General features: G+C 35.9%; 2 protein-coding genes across 2 annotated transcripts; both read left to right on the top strand.

Moving 5' to 3' along the window:
* Positions 1–1,906: 1,906 nt before the first annotated feature.
* Positions 1,907–2,881, top strand: LOC138384208 (olfactory receptor 5P76-like). The gene has a single exon (XM_069469515.1). The coding sequence runs from the start codon at positions 1,907–1,909 to the stop codon at positions 2,879–2,881; it is 975 nt and encodes a 324-aa protein (XP_069325616.1).
* A 9,560-nt stretch (positions 2,882–12,441) lies between these two features.
* LOC138384207 (olfactory receptor 5P76-like) lies at positions 12,442–13,413 on the top strand. Its single transcript, XM_069469514.1, has one exon. It carries the CDS (start codon positions 12,442–12,444, stop codon positions 13,411–13,413), a length of 972 nt encoding a protein of 323 aa, XP_069325615.1.
* Positions 13,414–19,291: the final 5,878 nt, after the last annotated feature.

Genomic DNA, 19,291 nt, shown 5'->3' with positions numbered 1-19,291 from the left:
ACAAGTAACTTTGGCCGAATTAAATTGAGTTTCCACAGCTAATTTAGTGTGAATAAATAGGCATAATTCAGTCTATGAAGATTTCTCATTTATCCACCCAAAAGAACAGAAGCTCACCTGGTCATTTAAGGCTATCTAAACTCAGCACTCAGCCTTAATGCTAATAAGTTCACTAACTGTGAGGTGCTTTGCGAACCTACTGCAAGTAAATATGTTGTGGAAAGACGTACTTTGTTTATTGGTCTAAATGCTCCAGCATCACAGACAACTGGACACACCGGACAAAGTCAAAAATATAAAGTCAGAAAACTTGGAGAAGAGACTCAGTCTGTCCACTAGCTGGGTGAACCTGAGTGAACTATAAACTTTGTAGGCTGAAACATTTATTCAGCTGTAAATTATTTCCAAAATAATGCTATTTCATTCTATAATATCAATACTTCAATTAGAAAACATTGTTACATTAGGAAATTATTTGATTGGTTTGAATAAGTGTACTACAATTATACACTGAATATTAATCATATAACATTTGCATAGTGATTATATTGATATATCAAGCTACTAGATATAAGAATGTTTTAACTGGGAATATTAAAATAACTTAATCAATTTATACTAGGTGCCTTCATTCATAAACAAAACTTGAAATTCCTTTCTATTTCTTCCTTGTCTGTTCAAGAAAATTGTATTTCTCCTTTTAAAAACTAGTGTTTAATTGATAGACATGGTAAACTATGTAACTAATTAGGTACCTCTTTTATACATTAATTGTCAGAAAACTAAAATGCTAATCTGTTATCCACCTATTTGCAAGTGTACTAGATTTCGTGGCAAATAATATTCGCTTTCATTTATAGCATAGTTTCTGCAGGAATTGGCTGGATCCAGACTGCCTGGGGTTCATATCCTCATTGCACCACTTGCTAAGTAACTTTAGGTAAGTTACAAATTCAGGTTCCTCATCTACAAAATGTGAATTAAAACTATTGATTATTATTGTATGGGAAATTAAAAAATGCATATATATTTCTTAACCCCTGTGCCAGTAATTTAGTACCATTCAGTAAATGTTAGCCAATACTCAAGTCTCTGTTGCATAATCCTACACTTAGATGTTTTAATCTTTTTTGCTGTACTTATGATCCCTTTTTGTTATGTTTTTAAATCTTTAGCTTCAAAGCCACTTTAAGTACATTTTATAAAAAGAATAAAAAAGGATATACATTATGTGAAGTAAGTTGTTTTGGCGTTTCTCTTAAAAACAATTTAAAATATAGAATGACTCATTACACAAAAATATATAACAATGAGACTCTAAATTAAATAAAACAAAGATGTGGAACTAACCGAAGTGCCCATCAGTACATGAGCGGATTATATGTATACCATGGAGTTCTACTCAGCCACAAAATACATGGTGCTCTAGCACCTCTTGTATTATACTGAATAGAGCTGGAGCCCATTCTACTAAGTGAAGTATCCCAAGAATGGAAAAACAAGCACCACATGTACTCACCATCAAATTGGTTTTAACTGATCAACACTTAAGTGTACATATATTAGTAACATTCACTGGGTGTCGGGCAGGTAGGAGACGGGAGGAGGGGATGGTAATATATACACTTAATGCGTGTGATGAGCACCGTCTAGGGGATGGACATGCTTGAAGCTCTGACTTGGGTGGGGCAAGGGCAATATATGTAACCTAAACATTTGTACCCCTGTAATATACTGAAATAAAAAAATTAATAAAAAAAATTTTAGTACAAACTTTCCTTGAATTATATATTTATTCATATTAACCTTCATGTATCCATTAATGAAAATGCAACCATCAAATTTATAACTGCTTTAATGTATGGTTCTCATCACAGGTTCATTTGAGGAGCAGCTGCAGTGACTCATGGATTCCTGGGTGGACAGGAACCACACTGCAGTGACCATGTTCATTTTATTGGGCTTAACATTTGATCCAGTCCTTCGATTCATCCTCTTCATGATCATCCTGTGCATCTACCTGGTGACCATCTCTGGAAACCTCAGCATAATCATTCTAATCAGAATCTCCTCTCAGCTCCATCATCCTATGTATTTTTTTCTGAGCCACTTGGCTTCGGCTGACATAGGCTGTTCATCTACTGTCACACCCAACATGCTCGTAAACTTCCTGGTGGAGAGAAATACAATCTCCTACCTTGGATGTGTCACCCAGCTTGGTTCAACTGCTTTCTTTGGGACAGTCGAATGTTTCCTTCTGGCTGCCATGGCATATGACCGCTTTGTGGCAGTCTGCAACCCATTGCTTTATTCAACCAAAATGTCCCCTCAAGTCTGTGTCCAGTTACTCATAGTGGCTTACACAGGTGGTTGTCTTAATGCTTCCTCCTTTATCTTTTCCTTCTTTTCTTTATTCTTCTGTGGACCAAATAGAGTCAATCATTTTTTCTGTGATTTTGCTCCTTTAATTGAACTCTCCTGTTTTGATACCACTGTCCCCGCAGCTGTTCCCTCATTTTCTTGTGGCTCCGTCATTGTGGTCACTGTGTTTGTCATAGCCATCTCCTACATCTATATTCTCATCACCATCCTGAAGATGCGCTCCAGTGAGGGGCGCCACAAGGCCTTCTCCACCTGCACCTCCCACCTCACTGCAGTCACTCTGTTCTATGGGACCATTACATTCATTTATGTGATGCCCAAGTCCAGCTACTCGACTGACCAGAACAAGGTGGTGTCTGTGTTCTACACGGTGGTGATCCCCATGTTGAACCCCCTCATCTACACTCTTAGGAATAAGGAGATTAAGGTGGCTCTGAAGAGAGAACTCAGTAGGGGAATATTTTCTAGTGATGCTCGTTATTTTTGTAGGATTTGTTAGAATAATATTACATGTAACCCTGTGTATTTTCTACAGCGTACTTAGTGCATATGTATATACAGATTCAGTATTTCCTTTGTCCACAATGTTGTAAGGTTCATACTGAAGCTCAGTGCCTTTCTTCTTTCCCAATGCATTTAATTTTCACAACAATTCCTATTCCTGGAACTTACTAAGCATCATTGCATATTGGAAATAAAAGAAAAAGAATTAATGATAATGAATGGCTGGATGAAGCCTTTCTTCTTGCTTAAATCACTGTCTCTGCTGACTTTGAATTCTTGCCAATGAAATGTTCAATGCTTGCACCTGATTCAAGTGATTGTATGTGACAGGATTTGCACAAACTCGTACTCGCCAGATCTACACCACTTCCTTGACACTGTTATAACCTGGATTAGCAACTAGAGTCCCAGTCTAGTTTACTAAAAGGTTTATAATCACAATCTATGGAATAATTTCGCTCTTATGTACTTGCATATTTGGAGAGTTAGAAGATCTAGAAGGTAAATATTAGTAATAGCTGTAGTAACAGTATTAGCAATAGCTGTTAACAATGAAATTTTTCACTATATTCTGGGCACTTTTCTCAGTGATTTACAATATTAACCTAATTAATCCAAAGAAGGACTCCTTAACATTTTTTTTCAATCCTTATATTAGAGAGGATTTAAGAGAGGCACATACAGGTTAAGCAAATGCTCAAGACCATGAATACCTTCTTAATAATTCGATTTCTTTTGAGGCATATATTCTCTGTGGAGAGCAGAGTGAGGGGCTCTTTGAGAACACTTTACCACTAGGGGACTTTTGTTTCTGGGGCACATTCCTTTTTAGCTAACTCTTTCTTTTTAAAGTATAGAGACTTCCACATCTGGATGTGGCAGGTTAATTCAGGTTAATTCATATTAATATTACACCAACTTTTTGGCAAAAAATAAGCAAAAGGCTGGGCAAATATTTTTAAATGTATCTATTGATATGATATGGTCTTTGTTTTTGCTTCTGTTTATGTGGTCAATCACATTTAGTGATTGACATATGCTGAAACATCCTTACAACCCTGGGATGAAGCCCACTTGGTCATGGTGGATTATTTTTTTTGATGTGTTGTTGAGCTCGGTTTGCTAGTGTTTTATGGAGGATGTTTGCATCTATATTCATAGGGTATATTTGTTTGTAGTTTTCTTTTTTTGTTGTGTCCTTTCCTGGCTTTGGTATCAAGGTGATACTGGCTTCATAGAATGAGTTGGGGAGCATTCCCATGTCCTTGATGTTATGGAGTAATTTCTGCAGTATGGGTACCAGCTCTTCTTTGTAGGTCTGGTAAAATTTGGGTGTGAGTCTATCTGGTCTGCGTTTTTTTGTTGTTGTTGTTGGAAGATTATTTATTACTGCTTCAATCTTGTTGCCTGTTATTGGTCTGTTCAGGAGTTCTATTTCTTCCTGACTGAGTTTTGGGACTTTGTGTGTTTCCAGGAATTTATCAATCCCTCCATGTTTTTGAGTTTATGTGCATAGAGATTTTCATAGCATTCACAGATGATATTTTGTATTTCTGTGGTATCAGTTGTAATAGCTTCTTAACATTTCTGCTTGAGGTTGTTTGGGCCCTTTTTCTTCTATTCCTGGTTAATACATCAAGAGGTCTCCCAATTTTGCATATCTTTTTAAAGAACTATCTCTTTGTTTCATTGATACTTCATATTTTTTTTTTTTTCCATTTCGTTTAGTTCTGCTCTGACCTTACTTATTTCTGTTCTCTTGCTGGCTTTCAGTTTGGTTTGCTCTTCCTTTTCTAGTTTCTTGAGATGTATCATTAGAGTTTTAAATTGTGATCTTTCTGTTTTTTTGATGGAAGCATTTAAAGGCTATGAATTTTCTGCTCTGGACTGCCTTTGCTGAACCTCATAGATTTTGGTAGCTTCTGTCCCCTTTGTCGTTCAATTCAAGGAATCTTTTGGTTTCTACCTTAATTTCATTATGGACCCAGGAATCGTTGAGGAGAAGGTTGTTTAATTTCTATGACTTTGTGTAGAGTTGAGTGTTTCTCTTAGAGTTGATTACTAGTTTTATTCCACTGTGGTCTGAGAAGATACACGATATGATCTCTATGTTTTTGACTTTGATGAGACATGTTTTGGGGCCTAAGATATAATCAATTTTGGAGACCATTCCATGCACTGAGAAGAATGTGTATGCAGTAGTTATTGAGTAAAATTTTCTGTAAATGTCTGTTACACCCATTTGTTCTAGAGTCCCATTTAAGTCAGTGTTTCTTTCTTTATTTTCTAGGTTGGATGATTTGTCCATTTCTTTCAGTGGAGTGTTGAAGCCCTTGGCAATTATGCTGCTGCTGTTTATCTTTTTGATGAGATTTAGTACAGTTTGCTTTATCAATCTGGGTGCTCCTGTGTTAGGTATGTAAACATTTAGGATTGTTATGTCTTCTTATTGAATTTCTCCATTTGCCATTATATAATGACCATCTTTGCCTTTCTCTACTATTGTTGATTTGAAGTCAATTCTATATGATATGAGAATGGCTACACCTGCTTCCTTTACTTTCCATTTGCATGAAATATTTTTTTTTTTCCATTTCTTCACCTTGAGACTGTTTGAGTCCTTGTGAGTTAGATGTGTTTTCTGGAGATAGCAGATACTTGGGTTGTATCTTTTTATCCATTCAACCAGCCTGTGTCTTTTGAGAAAGCATTTGACAAATTCAACACCCATTCTTGATAAAAACACTCAACAAACTAAGCATAGTAGGAATGTATCTCTTTGTGGCAATAAGATACTAAGTTATAAACACGACTTAAGGCCATGCGAGGCAAAGGTTAAGTCTCACACCCCTACACCTAAAAGAATAAACTGTTCTAACTGCCACAAGGTTTTTCTTTTTCTCTAGCAACTAAACAAACACTGGCCTCTAGATAAGCAATATTATAATAAGATGCTGACCCTACCCACATTTTCCACAAGCCCTAACTAGAGCTTTGACAAGTGACTAATTTCAGTAACTTTCTCCTGTTAAGAGACCACCAGCCTTGGACTAGTTCTTGTTAATTTATAGAGGCTACACAGTTGAGTGCTTTCCATCACTACTTCACTGTTTGACATATATGACCTAACTATAATACATTTAAATGTTGTCTCCACCCCCAAGTGAGCACTGGGTGTATGTAACATGCATGTTTGCTTAGCACACATGCATTAGCGTCCCCTTCGTTAGTATTCATAGCTCCTCGGAAAACCTGATGGCTATGTATACTTGCCCAACCCATTAAGCACAAATTCCTGTTCCATCCTCCCTTCCTTCAAAGTACTTGGTTTTGGTTTTCAGCCAGAGGCTGCACTTCCTGCCTGAAGGTTGTGATCCTCTTCTTGAGAAATAAAGCTCTCCTCCTCAAATTTATGAAGACCTCAGGATTTTTATGTTGACAGAACACATTACTTATAAGAGAAAAGGAACTTGAAAGACAGCGAGTTTCTCATCTGAAACTATGAAACCAGAAGGAGGTGGCACATTTTTCTTTTTATTTTCGATTTTAAAAAAATTGTATATGTTTAAATTATACATGCTTAGGTATACATAGCCATAGTGATATAATTAAAACAATCAAGCAAACTACCATATCCACCATCTCATATAGTTACCCTTTTTTTGTAGAACACCTAAAATCTACTTACATAGGAAATCTCCAGTATGCAATACAATATTATTAACTATAACCTTCTTGCTGTACATTAGGTTGCTAAACTTATCCTACATAACTGCAACATTTTAGCCTTTGACCTACAATTCCCAGTACCCCCCCACCCTTCCCCTTGTAACCACCAATCTGCTCTCTGTTTCTATGTATTTGTCATTTTTGTTTAGATTCCATATATAAGCGAGATCATGCAATACTTTTCTTTCTGTGTATGGCTTATTTTACTTAGCATAATGTCCTTTAGGACCACGCATATTGTGGCAAATGGCAGCATCTGCTTCTTTTAAAAGGCTGAATAATATTCCTATGTGTGTGTGTGTGTGTGTGTGTGTGTATGTGTGTATACATACCAAATTTTTTTCATCCACTTATCTCCTCATGGACACTTATATTGTTCCCATATCTTGGCTATTGTGATTAAAACTGCCATGAACGTAGTGGCTCAGAATCTCCATGACATGCTGATTCCTTTTCCTTTGAGTATATACCCTGGAAACGGATTGTTGGGTCATTTTGAGAAGTCCCCATACAATTTCTATAATGGATACAGCAATGTACAGTCCTACCAACAGTGCACAAGGGTTACTCTTCTCTATACCTTTGGCAACACTTCTTATCTCTTGGCATTTTTATAATCTCCATTGTAAAATATGGGGTGATAGCTCATTGTGGTTTTGATTTGCATTGTCCTGATGATTAGCAATATTGATTAGTAGATTTTATCTACCTTTTGGCCATTTATATGTCTCCTTTTGAGTAATGTCTATTCAGATCTTGTGCCCATTTTTTAATCATTTTTTTTTTTTTTGCTATTGAATTATACGAGTTCTTTGTATTTTGGGGACGTTAACCTCTTATCAGATAGATGGTTTGCAAATATTTTCTCCCAGTTCATGGGTTGCCTTTTCATTTTGTTGAATGTATTGTTTGTTATGGAGAATATTTTTAGCTTTGTAGTTTCACTTGTTTATTTTTGCTTTTCTTTCCTGAGCTTTTGCTATCAAATCAAAAAATTTATTGTCCAGGCCAATGTCAAGGACATTTTCTCCCAGGGTTTCTTCTAGGAAATTTATGGTTTTAGGTCTAATGTTTAGGTCTTTAATCCATTTTGAGTTGGTTTTAGTGAATGATTTAAGATGCATGCAATTTCATTCTTTTGCATACAGATATCCAGTTTTTCCAGAAGCATTTATCAAAGAGACTATCCTTTTTCTATTGTGTATTCTTAGTGACCTTGTCTAAAATTAGTTAACCATTGATATGTGGGTTCGTTTCTGTGATAGTCATTCTATTGGTCTGTGAGTATGTTGTTTCTTTATTTTAAAAATTATTTTTAATGGTAGTAAAATACATATAGCATAAAATTTCCATCTTAACCATTTTAAGCATATAGTTCAGTGGTACTAAGAACATTCACATTGTTGTTCAACCATCATCGTCCATCTCTAGAACTCTTTTCATCTTGTAAAATCGATACTTTGTAACCACTAAGCAGTAACTCCTCATTCCCCTCTCACTTTCAGGCTCTGTAAACCATCATTTACTTTATGTCTCCATGAACTTGACTACTCTAGGTACATCCTATGTGTGGAATTTTTTGCAGTATTTGTCTTTTTGTGACTGGCTTATACATTTAACATAACGTCCTCAAGGCTCATCCATGTTGTAGCATATGTCAGAATTTCCTTCCTTTATAAGGCTGAATAATATTCTCTTATATGTACATGCCACATTTTTTTGTTTATCCATCCTTTTATCCATGGACACTTGAATTGCTTCCACATTTTTGATTACTGCGAGATAACAATGAACTGAGCTAGGTATTATTATATCTTGCTATGCATAAGATATAAAGACAAAGCTGAAGGAAATATATATGATTGTAAAAAAAACCAAAAACACATTTTGGGTTGGATAAGGTTTATATTTATTCTTTATTTTGCTAGAATAAAATAAGTAACTTATTTGTAATAACCTTATCTCAGAGATTCCACTTTCACTCTACTTATTAATTGCTCTGTAAATTTCAAACATAGTACTGTGACATTCCACGCCTGTTAGTAGTGGGCAATTATTGATTTTTATTCTATCTTTTTAATAGAATATTGATTAAAGTTTTTTGATATTTAGCCCATTTAATATTATTGGTCTTACTTTGTAATAATAAGTTCAAAAAATAAAATCTGTACAGATCCTTTCAGGTATGGAAAAACCACTAAATTGCTCCATGCATCAGTTATATTCAACTTAAACAAAAGGAGAAAACAGCCCGAACACAGACAGAAATTCTAAATTTTCCTTTAGCAAGATATTTTATTTTTAGATACTGAAGTATCTCAAACATGAAATAGTTTAAAGAGTCAAAGTGGTTACCTACAGGGAGTGAGGCTTTGGATATGTAATGGATGGGCTCTGGAGCATTGCTTTCTCTTATAAGCCATTTGAATTAAGTACACATAATTATTCAATAGCATTGAAATGGATACAATTAAATTCTTTTAATTAAACAACTTGTCCTGGCTGTCCTGTGAAAGGAGAATCATATATATAAGAAAACCAATTAGGACAGCTATTGCACTGGAGAGATGAGGAGGAGTGGACACATATCAGAGAAATTTGGGAGGTATGATTAACTGCACGTGAGAGGAAATTAGGATCCTGAATGCTGTCCATGTCCTCAGGGCCAAACTGGAGGCCCAGCTAGTTTTGGGCAATTGGGCAAGGTATTGAGGGTGAGGTGAGAAAACTGTAAATCGGGAACTAGTTGGGAAGCAGTGGTCATCACTGAGGCACTTAGATCTTGGTGACATTAGTAGTACAGAGTACACATTCTAACCTTCAGTCTTACCTGAATTTAAAACCTAGATTTAATTTTCCCAATTGAGTATAGTTGGACAAATAGATTAAACCAAATCTTGGCCTTCTCATTCTCTAAAAAATTAGGAGAATAGGAATATTTGCTAACCAAATTACTGTGAGAATTTAATGAGATAATGTATTAATAGTAAAATGATAAGCACAGTGCTTGGTTGGCAAAGAGGAAGCTCTGAATGAAAGTTGGTTGGTATCAGCAGTGGTAAACCACTTCCAGCAAGGGGGCATCAGAAGAGAGCATGAGATAGACTCTCTAATATTAGGGTTAGCAAGAGACTTAGATTGAGTCTTCAGTTGAAGGTCACTGTTTTTACCATCATCCTTCTATCACGTAAGTCATTCACCTTTAGTCATCCCTTAGAAGTGCGTGGATAAGAGACCAAGTCTTTCCTGGAAGGCATCCAACTTTTTTACCTCCCAGTTCTCTAACTATACAACTTTAGTAGTATTTATTTTATATCTTTTGTCAGAAAAATACATCCATCACTTAAATAATTGTGTTATTTAAACTTCAGTTTTATGTGGCATTTCCACTCCATATTTTCAAAAGTGCAAAATGGAGTGTCTTATATCTTTCAGTAAAAAATACTTAAACATGAACAAGTGTTGAATGAATGGAGCTAAGGTAACTGTGTTATATTTGCAGTTTCGTATTTTTTAACCTGAAATATCACAGTAAACTTAGAATCAATAGTAAGCCATGAGATAATTCATTACATTATACTCCCAATAATTATCAAATGAAAGTACACCGACACCTAGATAAAATGAAAAACAAAATTGATCACTTGAGGATTGATCGAACCCTTAAAGATTAGCTGTGTTTGTGTGGGTTGGACTGTTCAATATTCACTTGAGAATGTGATAATGATCCCTGGTGCTTTTGAATTCATATTTGAATCTCAAAATCTTTAGAGATTTATCCCCAAAGGCAAGCAATAAAATCATGTTGCTGCTATATAATAATAAGAACTTTGAATCTATAAATGTAAGATGAAGTAAGATTTTGGCTTGAGTGAGTCTGATGTATTGATTTTTATTTACCATTTGAGAACACTTTATTCTCTAGAGTTGTGTGTGTACTCACAAGTCACAGTTGTGAACAGGGAAGATATAATCTATCCGTCAGCTAGCAACTAACTTTAGCTGAATTAAATTGAGTTTCCACAGCCAATTTAGTGTGAATAAATACGTATAATTCAGTCTACGATTATTTCTCATTTATCCCCCTATAAGAACAGAAACTCACATGGTGTTTTAGCGCTATCTAAACTTGGCACTCGTCCAAAATGCTAATAGCTTCACTAACTGTGAGATGCTTTGCGAACTTACTGTGAGTAAATATGTTGAGGAAAGACCTACTTTGTTTATTGGTCTGAATGCTCCAGCATCACAGACAACTGGACACTCTGGACAACGTGAAAGGTATAAAGCCAGAAAACTTGGAGAGCAGAGTCAAACTGGCCACTAACTGCGTTAACCTGGGTAAATTATAAACTTTGTAGGCTGAAACTTTATTCAGCTGTATATTATTTCAAAAATAATACTATTTCATTCTACAGTATCAATACTTCAATTGGAAAACATTGTTACAGTAGGAAATTATTTGATTAGTTTGAATAAATGTACTATAATTATGGTCTAAATATTAATCATATAACATTTGCATAGTGATTAGATTGATATATCAAACTATTGTATATCACAACATTTTCATTGGAAATATTAAAATGACTTAATAAATTTACACTAGTTCACTTCATTCGTAAATATAATGTTGTTTTTTTTTTTTTTTTTTGAGACAGAGTCTCACTTTGTTGCCCAGGCTAGAGTGAGTGCCGTGGTGTCAGCCTAGCTCACAGCAACCTCAAACTCCTGGGCTCAAGTGATCCTCCTGCCTCAGCCTCCCGAGTAGCTGGGACTACAGGCATGCGCCACTATGCCCGGTTAATTTTTCTATATATATATTTTTAGTTGTCCATATAATTTTTTTCTATTTTTAGTAGAGATGGGGTCTCGCTCTTGCTCAGGCTGGTCTCGAACTCCTGACCTTGAGCGATCCGCCCGCCTCGGCCTCCCAGAGTGCTAGGATTACAGGCGTGAGCCACCGCGCCCGGCCCGTAAATATAATGTTAAATTCCTACTTCTTCCTTGTCCTTTCAAGAAAATTGTACTTTTCCTTTTAAAAACTAGTGTTGTTTAACTGATAGACATGGTATTTCAATAACTAATTAGGCACTTCTTTTATATAATAATTGTCAGAAGACTGAAACGCTAATCTGTTACTCATTTATTTTCAAGTGTACTAGATTTCATGGCAAATATTATTCACTTTCATTCATAGCATAGTTTCTGCAGGAATTGACTGTATCAATACTGCCTGGGGTTCATGTTCTGATTCCACCACTTGCTATGTAACCTTAGGTAAGTTAGTTACATTTTCCAATGCATGCTCCCCATCTATAAAATAGAAATTAAAAATACTGAATATTTTATGAAATTAAAAAATGCACATATATATATTTCTTAACCCTGTGCCAGTAATTTAGTAACCATTCCATAAATGTTAGCTAATATTCACATATCCATTGCATAATCCTATATTTATATATTTTAATCTTTTGTTGTACTTATGATCCCTTTTTTGTTATGTTTATAAATCTTTAGCTTCAAAGTCACTTTAAGTATATTTTATAAAAATAATATAAAAGGATGTACATTATTTGAAGTTTTTTTGTGTTTATGGTAAAAACAAGTTTTAAAATATAGAATGGCTCATTACACAAAAATACATAAACAATGAGACTCTAAAATCAATAAAATATTTTTTAGTCCAAACTTTCCTTGAAAAATATATTTGTTCCTATTAACTTTATGCATTTATTAATGAAAATGCAACCATCAAATTTATAACTGTTTTAATGTACGGTTCTCATCACAGGTTCATTTTGGCAGCAGCTACCTTGTTTCATGAATTCACTGGTGGACAGGAACCACACTGCTGTGACAGAGTTCATCTTATTGGGCTTAACAGATGATCCAGTCCTTCGTGTTGTCCTCTTCATGATCATCCTGTGCATCTACCTGGTGACCATCTCTGGAAACCTCAGCATAATCATTCTAATCAGAATCTCCTCTCAGCTCCATCATCCTATGTATTTTTTTCTGAGCCACTTGGCTTCGGCTGACATAGGCTATTCATCTTCTGTCACACCCAACATGCTTGTAAACTTCCTGGTGGAGAGAAATACAATCTCCTACCTTGGATGTACCATCCAGTTTGGTTTTGGTGCTTTCTTTGGGACAGTTGAATGTTTCCTTCTGGCTGCCATGGCTTATGACCGCTTTGTGGCAATCTGCAACCCACTGCTTTATTCAACCAAAATGTCCACACAAGTCTGTGTCTGGTTACTCATAGTGGCTTACATAGGTGGTTTTCTTAATGCTTCCTCCTTTGTCTTTTCCTTCTTTTCTTTATTCTTCTGTGGACCAAATAGAGTTAATCATTTTTTCTGTGATTTTGCTCCTTTAATTGAACTCTCCTGTTTTGATACCACTGTCCCCACAGCTGTTCCTTCATTTTCTACTGGCTCTATCCTTATGGTCACTGTGTTTATCATAGCCATCTCCTACATCTACATCCTCATCACCATCCTGAAGATGCGCTCCAGCGAGGGGCGCCACAAGGCCTTCTCCACCTGCACCTCTCACCTCACTGCGGTCACTCTGTTCTATGGGACCACTACATTCATTTATGTGATGCCCAAGTCCAGCTATTCGACTGACCAGAACAAGGTGGTGTCTGTGTTCTATACGGTGATGATCCCCATGTTGAACCCCCTTATTTACAGTCTAAGGAACAAGGAGATGAAGGGGGCTTTGAAGAGCAAGATTGGTAGGGGAATATTTTCTATTGATGCTTATTGTTGTAGGATTTCATAGAATAATATTACATAGAAGCCTGGGTATTTTCTTCAGAATACTTGGTTCATATGTAGATATAGATTGAACACTTCCTTTCTCCACAATGTTGTAAACTTCATATTGAAGCTTAGTGCCTTTCTTGTTCCCCCATGCATTTAATTTTCACAACAATTCCTGGAACATAGTAAACATAATTGTACATTTGAAATAAAGAGAAAAGAATTAATGAATGGTTAGTTAAATGAATCTTTTGTTCTTGCTTGAAACACTGTCTCTGCTGACTTTGAATCCTGGCCACTGAAATGTTCAGTGCTTCCAGTTTATTCAAGTGATTGAATGTGACAGGCTTTTGCACAAACTCATACCACATTTACTCCATTGCCTTTACACTGTTACAACCCAGATTGTGAACTATAGTCCCAGCCTAGTTTACTGAAAGGTTTGTAAGCATGCTCTGTTGAGTAATTTTTCCCTTACATATCTGCATATTTGGAGAGTTAGAAAACCTGAAGCTATATATTAGCAACAGTAGCAGTAGCTGTGGAAACAGTATTAGCAATAGCAGTTAAGGGTGAAATTTTTCACTACATCCTGGGCTCTGTTTTAGTGATTTACAAGTATTATCCTAATTAATCCTGAGAATGACTTCTTAAATTTTTTTTCAATCCTTATATTATACTGGATGTAACAGAGGCATGTACAGGTTAAGTAATAACTCGAGATCATGAATACACTCTTAATACTTTGATTTGTTTTGAGGCATATATTCTCTGTGGTGATCAGAGTGAGCGGCTTTGAAAACACTTCACGACCTGGGGACTTTTGTTTCTGGGACACTTTCCTTTCTAGATAACCCTTTCTGTTTAAAGTAAGTATAGAGACTTCCACATCTGGATATGGGAGGTTAATTTCTATTACACCATTTTTTTCTGGCACAAAGTAAGTAAAAGGCTGGGTAAATATTTTTAAATGCATGCATTGGGATGACCATATGGTCTTTGCTTTTGCTTCTGTTTATGTGGTGAAGTACATTTATTGATTTACATGTGTTGAAACATCCCTGCATCCGTGGGATGAAGCCCCCTTGGTCATGGTGGATTATTTTTTGATGTGCTGTTGAATTCAGTTTGCTTGTATTTTACTGAGTATTTTTCCTTCTATATTCATAAGGGATATTTGTCTGTTGTTTTCTTTTTTTGTTATGTCCTTTCCTGGCTTTGGTGTGAAGGTGATAATGACTTCATGGAGTGAGTTGGGGAGGATTCCCAACTTCTCCATGTTAACGGAAAAATTTCTGCAGTATAGGTACCAGCTCTTTGTAGGTCTGATAAAATTTGGCTGTGACTCCATCTGGTCCAGGACTTTTTTTTTTGTCATGATGTTTTCTATTGCTTCAACCTCATTGCTCATTTTGGTCTGTTAAGGATTTCTATTTCTTTCTGATTGAGTCTGGGGAAGTTATGTATTTCCAGGAATATGTTCATTTCCTCTATGTCTTTGAGTATATGTGCATAGAGATTCTCATAGCATTCACAGATAATATTTTGTATTTCTGTGGTATCAGTTCTAACATCTCTTTATTCGTTTCTGATTGAGCTTATTTGGGTCCTTTCTCTTCTATTCCTGGTTAATCTAGCAAAAAGTCTATCAATTTTGTTTATATTTTTAAAGAACCAACTTTTTGTTTCATTGATACTTTGTATTGATTTTTTTCTATTTGATTTAGTTCTGCTCTGACATATTAGTTTTCTACTGTTGGCTTTGAGTTTGGTTTGTTCTTCCTTTCCTAGTTCCTTGAGCTGTGTCATTAGATTTTTAATTTGTGATCATTCTGTTTGATGTAGGCTTTAAGGCTATGAATTTACTCCTTAGGACTGCTTTTGCTGAACCCCATATTTTGGTATCTTGTGTCCCTTTTATTATTCAGTTCAAGGAATCATTTGATTTCTGTCTTAATTTCATTATTGACTCAATAATCATTCAGCAGCAGGTTGTTTAATTTCTTTGACTTTGTGAAGAATTGAATGTTTCTCTTATAGTTGATTTCTAGTTTTATTCCATTGTGGTCCTAGAAGATACATGATATAATCTCTGTTTTTTTTAATTTGATGAGACATTTTTTGTGTCCTAAGATATGATCAATCTTGGAGAATGCTCCGTGAGTTGATGAGAAGTATGTATATTCAGTAATTTTTGAGTAAAATGTTGTATAAATGTCTGTTATGCCCATTTGTTCTAGAGTCCTGTTTAAGTCAGTGTTTCTTTATTTATTTTCTAGGTTGGATGATCTGACCAGTTCTGTCAGTGGGGTGTTGAAGTTCCTGGCAATTATAATGCTACTGTTTATCTCTTTGCTTAGATTTAGTAGGGTTTGTTTTATGAATCTAGGAATTCCTGTGTTAGGTGTGTAAATATTAGGGTTATGTCTTTTCGTTGAATTGCTCCCTTTAATGATCATCTTTATCTTTCCTTACTATTATTGATTTAAAGTCAATTTTATCTGATATGAGAATGACTTCATCTGCTTTTTTTGGTTTCCATATGCATGAAATATTTCTTTCCGTCCCTTCATCTTGAGTTTGTATGAGTCCTTGTAGGTTAGATATGTTTCCTGGAGATAGTAGACACTTGGGTTGTATTTTTTTCATTTATTCAGCCAGCCTGTGTTTCTTGAGAAAGCATTTGACAAAATTCAGCACCATTTCATGTTAAAAACACTGAACAGGCCGGGCACGGTGCTCACTCCTGTAATCCTAGCACTCCGGGAGGCCGAGGCGGGCGGATCATTTGAGCTCAGGAGTTCAACACCAGCCTGAGTAAGAGTGAGACCCCGTCTCTACTAAAAATAGAAAGAAATTATATGGACAGCTAAAAATATATATAGAAAAATTAGCCGGGCATGGTGGTGCATGCTTGTAGTCCCAGCTACTTGGGGGGCTGAGGCAATAGGATCACTTAAGCCGAGGAGTTGGAGGTTGCTGTGAGCTAGGCTGATGCCACAGCACTCTAGCGCGGGCAACAGAGTGAGACTCTGTCAAAAAAAAAAAAAAAAACAAAAAAAAACACCAACCCAAAACAAAACACTGAACAAATTAGGTATAGAAGGAATGTATCTCAGGATTATAAAAGCCATGTATGACAAACCCACAGCCAACATCATACTGAATGGGGAAAAGTTGAAAGCATCCCCGCTAAGTACTCGAATAAGCCTAGGGTGCCCACTGTCACCACTTCTATTTTTCATCATGCTGGAAGACCTAGCCAGGACAATCAGGCAAAAGAAAGATATAAAGGATATCGAAATCGGGAAAGAGAATGTCAAATTATCACTTTTTACTGATGATATGATCTTATATACAGAAAACACCAAAGACTCCAATAAGAGACTCCCCAAATTGATAAAGAAATTAAGCAAAGTCTCAGGTTACAACATCAATGTACATATATCAGTAGCATTCCTGTACACCAAAAACAGTCAAGCTCAGAGTCAAATCAAAGATTCAATTCCATTCACAATATCCATAGAGAAAATAAAATACCTAGGAATATACTTAGATAAGGAGTTGCAATATTTCTACAAAGAGAACTATGAAACACTGAGGAAAGAAATTGCAGGTGATGCAAATAGATAGAAAAGTACATCATGCACATGGATCCGTAGAATCAACATGGTTAAAATGGCCATACTACCCAAAGCGATTTATAGATTCAATGCAACCCCCATTATAATATCAATGTCATATTTCAAAAATCTAGAAAAAAGTATTCTATTCTTCATTTGTAACCAGAAAGGAGCCTGAATAGCCAAAGTAATCTTAAGCAAAAAACCAAATCTGGGTGCATCAAATTACCAGAGTTCAAACTATACTACCAGGCTGTAGTAATCCAAACAACATGGTATGGGCACAAAAATGGGGAGATTGAACAATGAAATGGAACAGAGAAACCAAATATAAAACCATCTACATACAGCCAACTGACCTTTGACAAAGTAGACAATAATATACACTGGGGAAAGAATGCCTATTCAACAAGTAGTGCTGGGAAAATTGGATAGCCGTATGTAGAAGAATGAAACAGGTTCCATAACTCTCACCACTTATAAACATTTATTCAAGTTGGATAAAGGACTTAACTATAAGGTATGAGACCATAAGAATTCTAGAAGAAAATTTTGGATTAACTCTTCTAGATAGTGGCCTATGCAAAGAATTTATGAAGAAGACCCCAATGGCAATCCCAGTAACAACAAAAATAAGTAAATAGGATTTGATTAAATGAAAAACTTCTACACACCTAAGAAAATAATCAACAGAGCAAATAGAGAGCTTACAGAATGGGAGAAAATATTTGCAACCTATATATCCGATAGAGAGTTAATAACCAGTATCTGCAAAGAACTCAAGTAAATCAGCAAGGGAAAAACAAACCATCTTATTACAAAGTGGGAAAAAACATGAATAGAAGCTTTTCAAAAAAAAAAAAATAGACAAATGGCCAATAACATATGAAAAAAATGCTCAATGTCACTAATTATCAGGGAAATGCAAATTAAAATCATAATGAGATACCACCTTACCCAGTTAGAATGGCTTTTATTAAAAAGTTCAAAAACAATAGATGCTGGCATGGATGCAGAGAGAAAGGAACACATACACTGTTGGTGGGACTACAAATTAGTACAGTCTCTATAGAAAACAGTACAGAGATTCCTCAAAGAACTAAAAGTAGACCTATCATTTGATCCAGCAATCACACGATTGAGTATTTACCCACAGGAAAGGAGGTCATTTCATCAAAAAGACACCTGTACTGGAAAGTTTTTTGCATCACAAATCACAGTGGCAAAGATATGAAATTAACCCAAGTGCTCATCAATTAATGAGTAGATTAACAAGATGTGGTATAGATAAAATATGGAATACAGCTCAGTCATGAAGAGGGACCAATTAAGGTCTTTTGCCACAATTTGAATGGAACTGGAGATAATTATCCTAAGTGATGTCTCTAAAGCATGGAAAAAGAAACACCACATGTACTCACTATTAAATTGGAACTAACCAATGTGCATACATGTCCGCAGAGGGAAGTAAAACTTAGTGGAAATCAAGTGGTGGGTGGAAGGAGACGATGGGTGAAAACCCACCTAACATGTAAAATGAACACTGTCTGGATGATGGACACACTTATAATCCTGAGTCGGGTGTAACAAAATGGATACATTGCAACCAGAACCATTTATATCCCTGTAATAGTTTGAAATTAGAAAAAACAAAAAGAAAAAATTTAATGCTTAAAGGCATAGATTTCCAGTTCCCTTGAAGCTGAAGTAGCCCCAGTCCTCCCAAACCCTCCTTCTTATTACTAAAGCCCCCCAGATGGAGCAAAAGAAACAAGTACAAAAAGACTTTGAAAGGTAGAATGAAGGAGGTCAACTGCTTAAGTACTTTGGGACTTGAGAAGCAACATAGCAGTGGGTCCTTTGGGTCTCCTTATTGTTTCTATTTTTCTTGGACAGTATGGTGCAGAAACCTTCGACTCAGAACTGCTAACAGACACAGACTTAAACACCGCCAAGAGAAGCCTCTTCCCTCCTAGTCAAAGAACGGGAAAAAGGGGGGCCTTGAAAGAACAAAAATCATTTGGCATTATTTGCCCAATTGCAGACAAAAGCCAATGGAAAAACATTCCACATCCCCTTTCCCTAGGTTTAAGTGGAGACAAGCAGGTAATTGACCTCTCCCTACCCTCTCTTTGATTCCCATGCCAGGGTTGTGCCAGCTGGGTCCAGTGGAGAACTGAGCCTCTACAGATGCTAGGAAGACACAAGAATTAATTAGATGGTGTGAGGTGGGGCTAGTCCGGACTTTCCCCTCTCATGGCCCCTCAGCGAGGG

Source organism: Eulemur rufifrons, chromosome 6 (assembly GCF_041146395.1).
Source record: "Eulemur rufifrons isolate Redbay chromosome 6, OSU_ERuf_1, whole genome shotgun sequence".
Classification (NCBI taxonomy): Eukaryota; Metazoa; Chordata; class Mammalia; order Primates; family Lemuridae; genus Eulemur; species Eulemur rufifrons.
Note: the sequence above shows the minus strand (reverse complement) of the source record. Positions and strands in the feature narration are given on the sequence as shown.

What these genes read in the sequence shown, in the direction of transcription:
- LOC138384208 (XM_069469515.1), top strand. Translation starts at nt 1,907, where the DNA reads ATGGATTCCTGGGTGGACAGGAACCACACTGCAGTGACCATGTTCATT.
- LOC138384207 (XM_069469514.1), top strand. Translation starts at nt 12,442, where the DNA reads ATGAATTCACTGGTGGACAGGAACCACACTGCTGTGACAGAGTTCATC.